A 15,181-nucleotide genomic window follows, 5' to 3' on the forward strand; every position below is an offset into this window, starting at 1 on the left:
GTAACATTAAGCTAGTGTTAGGAACATAAATTGTGACTAAGGTTTGGTGGAAAATGTTAATTCTGAACTTTTGAAAACAAAACATTTGTAGTACAGAGCCAGAGGTGGTTTCAGCCCTGGTCTGTTTTGTAATGTGTGAATTAGCTGGTGGATTTCTTTCTGTGGAAACCCTGGCTTATCCAGATCGACACTCAGGTATTTACACACAAAACTAAATACACCAATTTTTATTGGTATAAAATGTAGATTTATAATCTGGACATAGAAGCTGTACGTATGTGTCCAGTCCTAGAGGAGGTGGGAGAGCAATGTCAAATTGGTGACAGTGGACAAATGTAGCATTTTGCCCACATTATTAGGGTCTAGAATCTGGGGCAATATTGTCAGGAACTGGGCGGGGGTGGGGGCATATGGTCGAAAAAGATGACACCAAGAACTGGACGAGGAGGAACCTGGTAGATTGTAAGGCTGTAGTATTGTATCACAGTGTGTGTGTGTGCCCATGTGGATAGGTGTGTGGGGTTGTCTGAATGCCGATGAACCCTTCCTAATAACAACCAATGTAATGGGTGCTTTTTACAGGGCACCAGCACCAGCAAGGGTCACAGGGTAACTTGCATGACAATGGCCCCCTTGATTGGGATGGGGGAAATAGTATTGAAGGAGGTGGCTTTGGGCCAGCTGATGAGAACTTCATGAGTAAAATTGAGGGGTAGAGATAAGGGTCTTGCTGTAGAGATAAATGGTTACCCTAGCTGGAAAAGAAAGGAGAGGAAGAGAGACAGACAGAAATAGAAAGAGAGAGAGAGAGACAGAGAAAGAGGGATAGTGGTGGAGAGATGTTGGGACATACACTGAAGGTACAAAGGAGGGTGGATATAACTGGTACAGGGAATTGGACAGGATGAGTGGACAGGGAAAGAGTGGGGCGCGAAGGACAGAGAGGGGTGGAAGTTTCATAAGAGGGTAAGGTGAGTTGGTCAGAGATGTGAATGTGTGCGCGCATGTGTGTGTGTATGTGTATGCATAAATACATAGAAATAAACAAATAAAAAAATCAGAACAAAAACCAAAACAAAAGGAAAATTCCATCAAACGAATTTATTCCATTGATCAAGAGAGATCGGCCAAATATTCACAATTGATACCAAAAATATAGAAATATATAAATAGGATATTACACAGAGGCAAACAACGAATAAATAATTAAAATAATATAAATAATAAAGAAAAATAAATATAGCAACGTAAAATGAAAGTTTAATAAGAAAGCAAAGCGATAATCGTAACCATAAATACACAGCACTATGTACAATATATCTATGTATGTATGTATATATATATATATATATATATATATATATATATATATATATATATATATTACACACGAGTTTCTTTTAAATTAAATTTTGGTTTCATGAAATTATCGGGAGTTCTCTCCCTTGCTCCATTTTTTCTTTTAATTTCAAATTGCAGCCCAACACCCATGCATAGCGTTGTGTGTGTGTGTATACACACATATCCTCATCATCATAATTTAACGTCCATTTTCCATGCTGGCATGGGTTGGACGGTTTGACTGAGGTCTGGGAAGCCAGTGGCTGCACCAGGCTACAATCTGATCTGGCAACCTTTCTACAGCTAGATGCCCTTCCTAACATGTGTATATGTGTATACACACACACACACACACACATATATATATATATATATATATATATATATATATATATACACACACACACACAAATTACACATGTATACCTATGTGCATGTAAACACACACACACACAACTATATGCACAGACGTTTACACATATCTACAGATCTTTGAGCCTAAATCGACCAAAAAAATTTCAACACTGATCCAAGATCCCAAATTTGATGATGGCTTCTGATGGATAAGCAAACCCCTTCTCTTCCCTTGGATGGTTGAAAGATAGAACTGACACTGACAGCAAACATTGTAATGTAAATAATAATAATAATAATAATAGTCACTTTGATGGCATGTGCTGCTCTCTCCTTCAATAATAATAATAATGAAAATAATCGTTCCTACTCTAAGCAAAAAGCCTGAAAATTTTGGGAGAGTGCTTGACTGAAAATCGTTTTATTGACTCCAAAAGGATGAAAGGCAAAGCTGACTTAAGTGGAATTTGAACACAGAACATAGTGACAGACATGTCATCATCATCATCATAGCATGAATTGGACAGTTTGACAGGAACTGGCACGTCAGATGGCACCGGCTCTGTTTGCTTTGGAATGGTTTCTATGGCTGGATGCCCTTCCTAGCACCAGACACAACACCATCAACCCATGTACTTGACCAGTACTTTATTTTATCGACCCCCAAGGTGATGAAAAGTCAAGATAAGGTTAATTAAACTGGAACCCAGTAATCACAGACCAAACTGGAACTCTGTAATGTAGAGGAATATAATTTGTCTGCTACACTGTGATACTGGTAGCTCAGTGCCAAATGAAGAATAATGGTCATTGATGTAAGTCATTTCTCCATGGACAGATCTATGATATAGAGGTAGCCTCTGGTCATTCCCACATGGACAAATGTATAACAGCGAAATAGCTACATATCATCTCCACATAAATAGATCTATAGTATAGAGGTAGCCAGAGGTCATCTCTACATCTGGTATCAATAATCAATCAATCACCTATTTAGTGGAAATAAGGGCAAGAAATTCAGGGTTGCCACAAACAGAAGCCCCAGTTTCAACTCCATGAATGGATATTTATAAATGCTTGGGGGGGGGGGTGTCCATGGGTGAATGGGGTAGTGGAATTAATGAATAACTCGTTAGGAAGTAATTAAAAGTAATATTCGTGAAGAAAATTAATATGAAGCATCTTTTCTTTGTAAGAGGAAATTCTTCGAATAGTGAAGAATGTTGAAATGATAATTATTATTGTTGGAATAATGGTATTATCAGATTTCTGAATAACAGATTAGTTGCTATGACAACAGTAGTGGAGTTAATCTGGAAAGCAATCAGTGATTCATTTGATAAATGAGTTAACCGTTGCTATGATGGTTCAGAAAATTGGCCGTGTATACATACATACGCACACATATTAATATATTTATATGTCTTGCTCATTCCTTTAGCATCCGGTTGCCATGCTGGCATATGCTAGACTATATAGATGTGTGTGTGTGTGTATATATGTGTATGTATGTATGTATGTGTATAACACATGCATGCACACGTGTGTGCACACACACACATACATGTAAATTTAATTTATAAATATCTGTGTCTCTGTGTCTATCTATCTATCTATATATATATATATATATATACACACACACATATGTACATATATTTATACATGTGTATATATGTATATCTGTGTGTAATTTCATAAATGTATATATCAGTATTAATAAATGTGTGTTGTGTTCCATGCTGGCATGGGTTGGACAGTTTAACAGGAGCTAATAAGACACATGGCTCAGTGGTTAGAGGATCGAGCTTACGATCGTCAGGTTGTGAGTTCAATTCCTGGACTGGGCTGCGTGTTGTGTTCTTGAGCAAGACACTTTATTTCACATTGCTCCAGTTAACTCTGCTGTAGAAATGAATTGCGACATCACTGGTGGAAGAAGGCAACTCAGAGACATTCCAATGGATCCAAAGTTAATGAGGACCTTCAACACTTGAGCTGCTCATCTAAGATAACTCCTTACAAATCCTGCATCCGGGTAACGACAGGGTTTGTGACACTTGTTGCAGCAGATCAATTCACACACACACACATATGTACATATATTTATACATGTATATATATGTATATCTGTGACACTCATTGCAGCAGATCAATACAAGTCTGGAGAACGAGAGGATTGGACTGGTTCTGCACAAACCATGTCCGTTATAATGACAGTCATCATGTAGGGTCTTTAGAAAACCAAGTAACCATCGTCATTGGCAACTCTGTCTTGTCGAACCCTCATTCACTAAAGAGACAAGAAAGTCCCAATCTATCTATCTATCTATTGATAGATAGACAAACAGACAAAGTCGACAGTTGGGCATGGTATAAAACTAAGAAAGGAACTTCATTCCGGTCTAAAATAAATCAATTAACCATTTCTCATCATCATCATCATTTAATGTTCATTTTCCATGCTGGCATGGGTTGGATGGTTTAACAGGAGCTACTAAGGCCAGGAGTTGGACCAGGTTCCAGTCATCTGTTTTGGCATGGTTTCTATGGCTGGATACTCTTCCTAATGCCAACCACTTTATAGAGTGCACTGGGTGCATTTTATGTGGCATCAGCACCAATGCTTTCTAATTACATTAATTGTGATCTTGGGTAGTGAAGTAATTTAAAAATTAAATAAAAAGTATTTTTTGTTTTTATCACAAGTTTGTCTCAGAGAAACTGGTAGCATTTCAAAGTATTTAATTTCAAAACTAAGACTAATTGAGATTCCTTACATTAAATTATTCTTCAACCAAACATTTTTTTATTGGGAAATATTAATAAATGCACAACACAGTCACAAATACATGCAGAAAATGGATGAAAGACACAACACTGACTTAATTTTAAGAAGCATGCTTGTTGGCCTGTCTATCTGCCTATCAGCCTGTCTGTCTGTCTCTGTGTCTGTATACAGGGGTGGCACACGGAAAAGTAGCCTGGGTGCCATAGCATAGTCTAAATACAGAAATAAATTATACACAGACGTAAAAGCAGCCGGCCTTTCGTTTGCAATTTTCCTGTCATTTCGACTGAAAAAGTAGCATGAGGCACTTTTTACAAACAAAAGGCTGAGTGTTTGAGTCACTTTGTCATTTCAGCTGATTTAAAAATAATAATAATATATATACCTGTCTACCTATCTATCTTTATTTATATATATATATATATATACATACACACTCACAGACTGATACAAACATGCATGTTTACTTAAAGATAAATAATATGAAAATAATAGAGAATACAACTCCATACGCACCAATACACACATGCATGCACACACACAGACGACATTGAGCTCTCTCTGAATTTAAATACTCTCACCTTTTGTAATCCACTTGAGTTCTAGCATAAAGATAAAAATAAATAAATAAATATAAAGAGAGAGAGAGAGAGAGAGAGAGAGAGGGGAGGACTTAAGAATAAATATAGATTAAAGTAGTAATTCAACATAGTTACCTCCAAAAATTACAAATATATATATATATATATATATAGATAGATAAATAGATAAGAGAGGGAAAGAAAAGAAAAATAAGAGCAAAATATAGGAATAAAACCGGTTTCTTCAGGGGAGAAGGGAAGTGGGGTGGAGTGGTGGTACTTCTATACAATCAATCAATGAAACCTCAGAATATAACTGGTATCTATTCGATTCTCTACGAACTGGCTTTCTAACATGGCTACATTCAGCAAGTCTATTCAGTCTTACTTACAAAAAGAATTTTTTTCATTTTCAGTCTACAAACATCTTCACAATGAACACACACACACACACACACACATGCATGCGCATGGCTGCAGTCAAATGACTGAAACAAGATAGGCAGAGCAACATACAAATCTCTATTATTATTATTATTATTATTATTATTGGAGGTGGTGAGCTGGCAGAATTGTTAGCATGCTGGGCAAAATGCTTAGTGGCATTTCATCAGTCTATGTTCTGAGTTCAAATTCTGCTAGGGTTGAATTTGCCTTTTATCCTTTCAGGGTCAATAAAATAAGTACCAGGTGAGCACTGGGGTCAATCTAACCAACTTAACCCTTCACCCAGAACTGCTGGCCTTGTGCCAAAATTTGAAACCATTGTTATTATTATTATTATTATTGTTCAAATTCTGCCGGGGTTGAGCCCTTTTGGAGTACCAGTTTTGGTGGAGTACCCTCCCACCAAAATTGTTGCCCTAGTGGAAAAATTTGAAATTCTGAGGTCAAATTCCGCCGAGGTCAACTTTGCCTTTCATCTTTCAGGGGTCAATAAATTAAATACCTGTCAAGTACTGGGGTTGATGTGATTGACTATCCCCCTCCCCATCAAATTCCAGGTCTATAGTAGAAAGGATTATTATTATTATTACCATAAATTTTTTTAATTTCATTCTTCTGCATTTTAATCCATTTTTCAACTATTTTACTTCCTGAAGAAGAGTTTATGCTTAAAACATTAAAGACACTCCTAATTAATCTTTTTATGACTCTCAAACTAATTAGTTGCGCCTTGCTTAATTTTACTTTCTGTGTTGACATTCTCATAATTAATTTTAATATATAGATATCTATCAGATATGTATATGTGTGTGTGCGCATACATATTTAGATTATGACAGAAGGTTTTAATTTCAATCAGTCTAAAACGGGAAGTTTGAAACATAGAACTATGGGACAGTTTCAAAGTTAAATCAACAATGGTACTTGATTGACAGGAACTTATTTTATCGAGCCCCAGAATCATGGAAAGCTAAATCACCTCAAGAGAGATTTGAAATCTAAATCAAAGAGTTGAAATAACATCAGATATTTTGAACAGCACTCTACCAGCTGTGCATCATTTATAATTCACTTTAAAATATAAAAATTCATTGAAATTAAATCAGATTTAAAACAGTCCAAAGAAACTGCTACAATGGCAGTTGCTTCTTACTAAGATCTTCTGAACCAAACACAGAAACCTGAAACCAAAGAAATCAGTTATCTTAGCTACAGTTTATAGGAAACGTGGATGTAACAAACTGGATTCATGTTACTGTCATAGAGGTGGTTTAAATGGATCCAGAGACCTAATTTTCAGCAATGTGATGGTGTTAAAAATGAGAACAGCGATTTCATATTTCCAAGGCAATTTCCCATAACATCTAATTATATAAAGAGAAAACACACACACACACAAACAAACATGCATACGTCACTCAGAATTAGTAACAGAATCTTGTGTTAATAATAGTAAGTATAGTAACATGGATATAATAATAATAATAATAATAAATAATAATAATAATAATAATAATAATAATAATAATAATAATAATCCTTTCTACTAAAGGCACAAAGCTAGAAATTTGGGGGCAGGGGACCAGTTGAGTACATTGACCCCAGTGTTTCACTGGTATTTAATTTACTGACCTCTGCAGAATTTGAACTCAGAATGTAAAGACAAATGAAATGCCACTAAGCATTTTGCCTGGTGTGCTAACGATTCTGCCACAGTAATATTAACAAGTTGTTACTTTTTAACCCTACATCACCCCTGATCCAACAATTTTCTGTATTCTCCCTATCCCCAAGCCATAGTTCATCTAGGACAACATTATCAAATGTGTCCTTCTAAAACATTACGGTGTCATACAAAGGAGAATAGGCAGCTATTTCTAGCTGACTGAATGACCATTTACAGGTTTGGTTGGGGTTTTTTTTGACACTAACAAGGAATTGTCCAATACAAATAATGATCCTTCTTTTATATGGAGATGGCCAACACAAAAGTTTGTGGAGAGAAGAAAAAAAAAAAACCCAGCGAAGAATGTAAAAAATAAATAAATGCATGAAAAAAAACTTATTTAAGTGAAATATATATATGTGTGTGCGTGTGTGTATAAAAATCATCGGCAAAAATATAAAAGATATAAAACAATTAAAAAAACGAATTATTAGAATTTAAGAATTATTTATGGTCACGTGATTGTTTTATTACGCACACAAAAAAAAAAGCTACTGGAGAATAACACTATTACAATAAAAAATATTTAGTGTGTGTGTGTGTGTGTGTGTATATTTATGTACATAGAAATGGGTGTGCTTATATATATGTATATATATATGTATGTGTACATATATATATATATATATATACACACACACACACATATAGAAATATATTTTGTATGAATGTATGTATGAGTGTATATATGTGTGTGAATGTGATGTGTGTGTTTGTAATAAGATAACTACTTAACCCTCCAAATATAACAAGCTTGGGGGAAAAAACAATGAGAAGAAAATTGTGAGAATAAAGAAATGAAAGGCTTACACACACACACACACACTTTATACACACACCTTTATGTGTATATATTTGCAACAAAACCTCCATAGACTAGAAATCCTTAAATAAGTATTACCCTTTCCAAAATGAGAATACACAAACACACAAAACCCACCCCAAAAACAAAGATTTGGTAGGAGGTCACTGATGTTTTCTTCGACGGGGCAGGGACAGGGTGGCGGCAAGGGCCATAGTCATTTCAGTCAACGCTCACTAATTACTGGTACTTAATGAACCCTGAATGATGGATGAAAGGTGAAGTTGACCTAGGCAAAATTTTAAACTCAGAACATTATTTACATTTGATGCATATTCGTCCTCATCTTGTTTGTTGTTAAGGAAGGATAGGAAAACGTTTGATTTATAAGCCCTAAAATACACTCCATAATCGCCCATGGGTGTATGGCGTAGTGGTTAATAGCATGGCTACTAACTACAAGATTCCGAGTTCGATTCCTGGCAGTTACGTGAATAATAATAATAATAATAACATTGGAAAACTACCTTCGGAATGAGAACCCAGGTTCAAAATTCCCCCAGGACACCTGATGAAGGCTGGAGGGTATATCAGCCGAAACAAGATGAGGACAAATATCCGTCAAATGTAAATAATGTACATAATTCCTCCTCTTTCAAAATATAGAACTGTCAGTACATCAAGACTAAAAATAACTCAGCTTCTGTCCAACGCATGACCCTTTCCATCACAGATGCACACAACATAATAAAAGAAAATTTTATTTTGATTTTCAAAAAATATTTTCAGGAAAAATTACCATTGGTGATCACATAATTTTCAAGATGATTAATCTAATCTTTAAAGTGTTTATATTTCAAACATTTAAAAATCTGTGTTGCTATAGGTTTTTGATCTGGTCATCAAGTGTCGTATTCTCAAAGGTCACAGACTGGATTTGAAACAGGTGCCTTTACGTCTAAACTAACTGTTGCTATTTACATGAAGCATGGGATTTAAGTGACTAAGGAGAGTCTGTCTTTTAGCCCAGAAATAAATGTTCCCTGTTGGAATCAAGTCTGGGCTCAAAGTACTCAACATTAAAATATGAGACACCTAATGATAACGAGAGACGAAACGAAGTGAAATGTAATGAAGACATAAATAATGTGAACACAATTGATACTCTAAACATGAGATCAATGGTTTGGAAAATGGTAACGCTGACAAGAATTCATCTCAGACATCGCAGGAATCCAATAAATAGCTGACCAAAAAACTCATCAATTCTTATTAAAAATTATAATTAAGTTCTATGATAAAATATTTTTTCTCTTTTGCTTTGCTTTCTACATCCATTACTAATAATGGCGCCACAATTTCTCAGTTAACAAAGGGCTGTATAAATATATATATATATATATATATATATATATATATATATATATATATATATATATATATATGTATGTATGTATACATATGTATGAATATATATGTATATATATATATGTTTATATATGTATATATATTCATATATATATAATATATACACACCCATACATACATATAGACACATGCATCAATACACACACAATTATATATACACATGTACATGAAGCTATGTATGTACAAATGTATATATATAAATAAATATCTACAACAATATGTGTGTTCAAATGTAGTCCCTTTCACATTCCAGTCAAGGGGGTCGAACTATAATTTTCACCCATAAATAGCCTTTCATCGTGGTGGGTAAAATGCTTAAAGTCACCATTACATGTTCATCTTGTATTTACCCTGGAAATAAACAGAAGTAAGTTATATAAATCACGCTTTCATCGGTCGGGTACATATGTATTTTGATAAGGGAAGCTAGGGTGTGTGTAGAAGCATCTACTGCGTGCAAAGTATTAGTGGATATGCATGTAATGTGTGTGTGAGTGCATGCATGTATGTGTATATATATATGATTTCATTAAAAGAATGATTTCCTTTCTTCTGAAAACTGCAGCCAAGCTCTGACTCTCAGAGTAATGGCTATAATATAACAGTTACCCAACATCACTAAAATTATAACTCCTATTTTGTCTGATCCAGCAGCAGGTTACTCTGGAGTGTTTTGGTGTTTAGTGAGTTCTTAAGACAGACTTTTTCTGGTCTGGATATTTAGCAATATCTCAGAAAGACTCTGATGGGATTACTGGATCAAACAAAAGAGAATTATTATATTCTATCATGGTACTGCACACTTTTTCTCTCCAAAGTTTCTCATATAAATATTTCACATGATATTGTGATTGACCAGACTATCAGATGTTGTTATACACTGCTGGTCACAATGCACTTTTTATCGTGTTCGTTTTCAAATGATGTTACTCCACTGGCAAAGCAAGCAGGCCAACATTCCTCCCTGACCGGAAGGCCGGTCAGGATGACCCATTTACAGGTGAGTGGACTGGAATAATGTGAAATGAAGTGTTTGCTTAAGAACACAATGTGCAGCCAGTCTGGGAATTGAAACCGTGATCTTATGGTCATGAGTTCAACACCCCTAACCATTAGGCCACATGCCTTTACACACACACACACACACACAAACTGGTACAATAATAATCATTTTGACCTCATGCCATTATCATCATCATTGTTTTTATGTCCACTTTTCCATGCCTGCATGGGTCAGACAGAATTTGTTGAGGTGTTTTCTGTCACAAGCCCTCACCTATTTTCAGAGCAAGGCCATATTTCCCCCATGGCCAGACATATTTTTTCACAGAAGACTAGAAATGAATGACACTGCTTGTAAGACGGTGATGTTTGTTTACGACTTATGATGTCAAGACAAGGAGACGCACACACACACACACATACATACTGACTGATACAAGTAAAACATTGTTCATCAATTTAACACCGATTTCAAAGACTGAAAGATTCCTGATGTTAACTTGTATTTTTTGTATTTTGTAATATCTTGGGAGGGTTATTAGGCCAATAATAAACACACACACTTGTTCAGTTTTACTTCTGTATTATTTGTCAATTTCCATTACATGAGAATGTATTTGAGGTTATATATATCTATGACCAGATGAGGCCAAACTATACTTTATTATACGACTGGTCCCTCTAACCTTAGTTATATGTACATACGTGCACATACATTTGTTTGTATGTCCATTTTTCCACCCTAGCATAAGTTAGACAAATATATTATTGGGGTATTATTTTACAGCTGGATGCCCTTCCAGTCACTAATCCTTATCAACATTTTACATTAGTGGTCACTTAATCCACATGTCTCCGAAGGTGCAAAACTAGCAGACAATTTGTGATAAATGACACACACACACGATAGGTTTCTTTCAGTTTTTGACCACTAAATTCCATGACAAGACTTTGGTCAACCTGGAGCAATAGTAGAAATTACTGCACCAAGTTGTTGTGCAATGGAGTTGAACTAGAAACCACGTGACTTGGAATGAGCTTGTCAAGTACACAGCCATGTGAGTGACGAGCCTGAGGCAGGCTCTTGGCTAGCAGACCATCAAAGATGTTTTAACCATGACAATCTGATAGCTTGTTCAGTAGTGATGGTCAATAGGATTAGTATATCAGTGGCTGTTGCTGTTGTTTAGCCGCAGGTCAGCTGTGATCACACAAATCTATAATAAAAGACAGTTCGTCCATGGCCATCCTGTTTTTTTCTACACGCATATTGATGGTCAATAGAATTGATAAATTGGTCATTGTCAGAAGAACTGGTACACTTGGGATGGTCAAAGAATGAAAATATGCAGCTTTGTTTTAAAGAGAGAAAATGGAGAGAGACAGAGAAAATGATAGAAAGAAAGAGAAAGAAAGAAGGGGGAGAGAGAATGAGAAAGGAGAGAGGGAAACAGAGAAAGAATGATAGAAGGGAAAGAGAGGGACAGAGAATGACAGAGGAGAAAGAGAGGGGGAGAGAGAAGGAAGGCAGAGAAAATGGTAGAGGGAGAGAGAATGATACAGAGAGAAGGAGAGAAAGTGATAGAGGGGAGAGAGAATGATTGATGAGAGGGAGAGAGAGAAAGAAAAGGAGGAAGAGGAAAGGAAAAAAGAAAGAATCTGGTTTTAAATGCCAAAAAGCCTTTTTTTCTTTTCCGCTCTTCATCAATTTTTCTGAAAGTATTTCTCTATATTTTTATTATTGGTTCCACCCAGTCTCCCAGTTCTGTAGACATGATACGGAATGGTGAAGCTAGGGGTTAATGGGTGGGGTGACTAGAACTTTGTGGTTTATTATTAATTATTTAACAAGTTAACTTTCACTAATTACAAATATAGGCGTGACTGTGGAGAAAGTTTGCTTTGCAACGACATGGTTTCAGGTTCAGTCCCACTGTGTGGCACCCTGGGCAAGTGTCTTCTACTATAGCCCTGGGCCCACCAAAGCATTGTGAATGGATTTGGTAGATGGGAACTGAAAGAAGACTGTTGCGTATGTGATTGTCCCCCACCACTGCTTGACAACTGGTGCTGGTTTGTTTACATCCCGTAACTTAGCATTTTGGCAAAAGTGACCAACAGAATAAATACAAGACTTGAAAAAAAAAAAAGGACTGGAGTTGATTCATTTGACTAAAAATTCTTCAAGGCATTGCACCAGCATGGCCAGTCTAATGACTGGTACAAGTAAAAGATAAAAGATACTCAATATTTTCATTGTTTTGTTTTGTTCTCAGAAGTTAATTGCGTTTAGTGTTTAATTAGAATTGTCAGAATAACAGTTTTGGTTCTTATATACATAAATATACATGCACGTATACATATATATACTATACATGTGTATATACACATACTATATATGTAGGTTTTATATACAGAAATAATTTATTCTCAGACGCAATACAATAGCATGAACAGGATAACCTATTCATATATTGCAGAATAATTCGTTACCGGCCAGCCATGAAACTTGAACTCACATCCCTGTGATTACATGTCAAGTGCTTTACCTTTAAGCTAAACTGCCCAGTAACAAATTCCTCTGCAATTTTAGGATTTATAAATCTAGTTTTATAAGACGCCAACGTTAAATTCAACTTACGATGTAAGTAAACAAAGTTGGCTTTAGAAGCGTTGAGATGTAATGAAAGATACGGAAATAATTTATTCTCAGACGCAGGATAATGCTAATACAATAGATTGAACAGAATAAACTATCGATATATTGCAGAAAAATTCGTTACCGGCCAGCCCTGTATATATATATTAATAAACAAGGGTACAAAATAGTGCCAGCATTGCTAGAAATAAGCACCTTTCCATGGTGAGGTGCTTTTGCTCGCTCCCTCACCTTTTCAACTCATGAGGTCAGTGCTTTGTGTTGCTATCAGAGTCATTTTTGACTCTTATTTCTAGCAATGCTGATAGTAATTTGTAACCTTGTTTGCCTTTAGGTCTTAATTTCATTCTCTAAACATACATATAGGCTCACACATACACACAAACACAAGTACACACATGCACACACAGACTGTCTCTGTCTCTCTCTCTCCCCCATACACAGAAAAGACATTATTTCGAATAAAAACTGAATCATCATTTTGAAATTAAAACAAAACAAACATTGGGAAAAAAAAATGGAAAATAAAAAATAAAAACAATTTATATAAAAAAAACCCAACAAAACAAAATGAAAAAAGCAAAACAAAATAATAAAAATAAGCCAAAGCAGTGAAAACTGGGAAGAGTTAGGGTGGTGGTGGGGGGAAGTTTTTTAGTATATTCTACGGGGTAAGCCCAGCTGGAGCAAATCTCATGTGGGGGAAAGCAAAGCAAAGCAGAAGAATAACATTTTATTGACCCCGAGAGGATGAAAGGCACAACTGACGTTAGCAGGATTTGAACTCATATACCACTGCACCCACCTGTCTTAGGTGTCAATATTACAAGACAATGAGAGAACCCCTAGTTTTAATGTCTTAGAAACAGCAGCCAAATCTTCCTCCCTTTACGTCTTTATCTGCTTGCTTCAGTCATTTAGACTGTGGCCATGCTGGGGCAGCACCTTGAAGAATCTCAGTTGAACAAATCGACCTCAGTACTTAGTTTTTTTTTTGTTTTTAAGCTTAGTATTTATTTTATTGGTCTCTCTTGCTGAAACGCTAAGTTATGGGGATGTAGACACACCAACACAGGTTATCAAGTTGAGGTGGGGGACAAAGACACAAAGACATCACACACGTATGTATATATATATATATATATATATATATATATATATATATATATATATATGTATGCATGTATGTATGCATGTATGTATATATACATGTATGAATATACATATATATATGTATGTATATATATATATATATATATATATATACATACACACACACACGTTTTACAGGGAAGGGAGAGATGTCTGAAGATGTAGACTGTGAGTCTTAAGAAGAGTAGGAACATACAAACAAAACAAGGATGACTGTATTTTCACTAAAAGACAGGATGGCCATGACAGGAACACGTGAGACTATGGCTCTGTTGAATCAGATACAAAACCGAAACAACAACACCTTTATATTTAACAAAAAACCCCCAGAAAAATAGTAATTCTGGAACATTCTGAAGCTGAGTCATTTGTTTCTTAACATATAAGGGCCAAGACTGGAAGGTAATGCAATTTGAACTCAGAACCTAAACAATAAAAGTGAATAAAGCAAAGTATTCTATTCTCAGCTGTTCTTAAATAATATCATCCATCACCAAAGGCTTTTAAAATAATAACAATAATAATCTTTTCTATGATAGGCACAAGTCCTGAAATTTTGTGGGGAGGGGACTAGTTGATTACATCAACCCCAATATTCGACTGGTACTTATCTTATCAACCCCAAAACGATGAAAGGCAAAGTCAACCTTGGTGGAATTTGAACTCAGAACATAAAGATGGACAAAATGCTAAGCAGCACGTCGTCCAGCATGCTAACGATTCTGCCAGCTCACTGCCTAATAATAATAATAATAATAATAATAATAATAATAATAATAATAATAATAATAATAATAATAATAAATAATAATAATAATAATAAATAATAATAATAATAATAATAATAATAATAAATAATAATAATAATAATAATAATAATAATAAATAATAATAATAA

The 15,181-nt window shown here is 35.2% G+C and overlaps 1 protein-coding gene across 18 annotated transcripts in view; it reads right to left on the minus strand.

Moving 5' to 3' along the window:
* Positions 1 to 15,181, minus strand: part of LOC106871531 (guanine nucleotide exchange factor DBS) — a 180,952-nt gene that overhangs the window by 52,550 nt on the left and 113,221 nt on the right. For 14 of the 18 annotated variants that reach the window (XR_008265927.1, XM_052974317.1, XM_052974323.1 and 11 more), the window contains one exon: positions 5,068 to 5,088. The exons of the other annotated variants lie outside the window; for them this stretch is intronic. Coding sequence is in view for 13 of the 14 variants with exons in the window: in XM_052974317.1 (XP_052830277.1) it covers positions 5,068 to 5,088 (21 nt within the window). In the remaining variant the exon portion in view is untranslated. The remainder of the gene's footprint in view (positions 1 to 5,067; positions 5,089 to 15,181) is intronic. 18 annotated transcript variants of the gene reach the window in all.

This window comes from Octopus bimaculoides, chromosome 18 (assembly GCF_001194135.2).
Source record: "Octopus bimaculoides isolate UCB-OBI-ISO-001 chromosome 18, ASM119413v2, whole genome shotgun sequence".
NCBI lineage: Eukaryota > Metazoa > Mollusca > Cephalopoda > Octopoda > Octopodidae > Octopus > Octopus bimaculoides.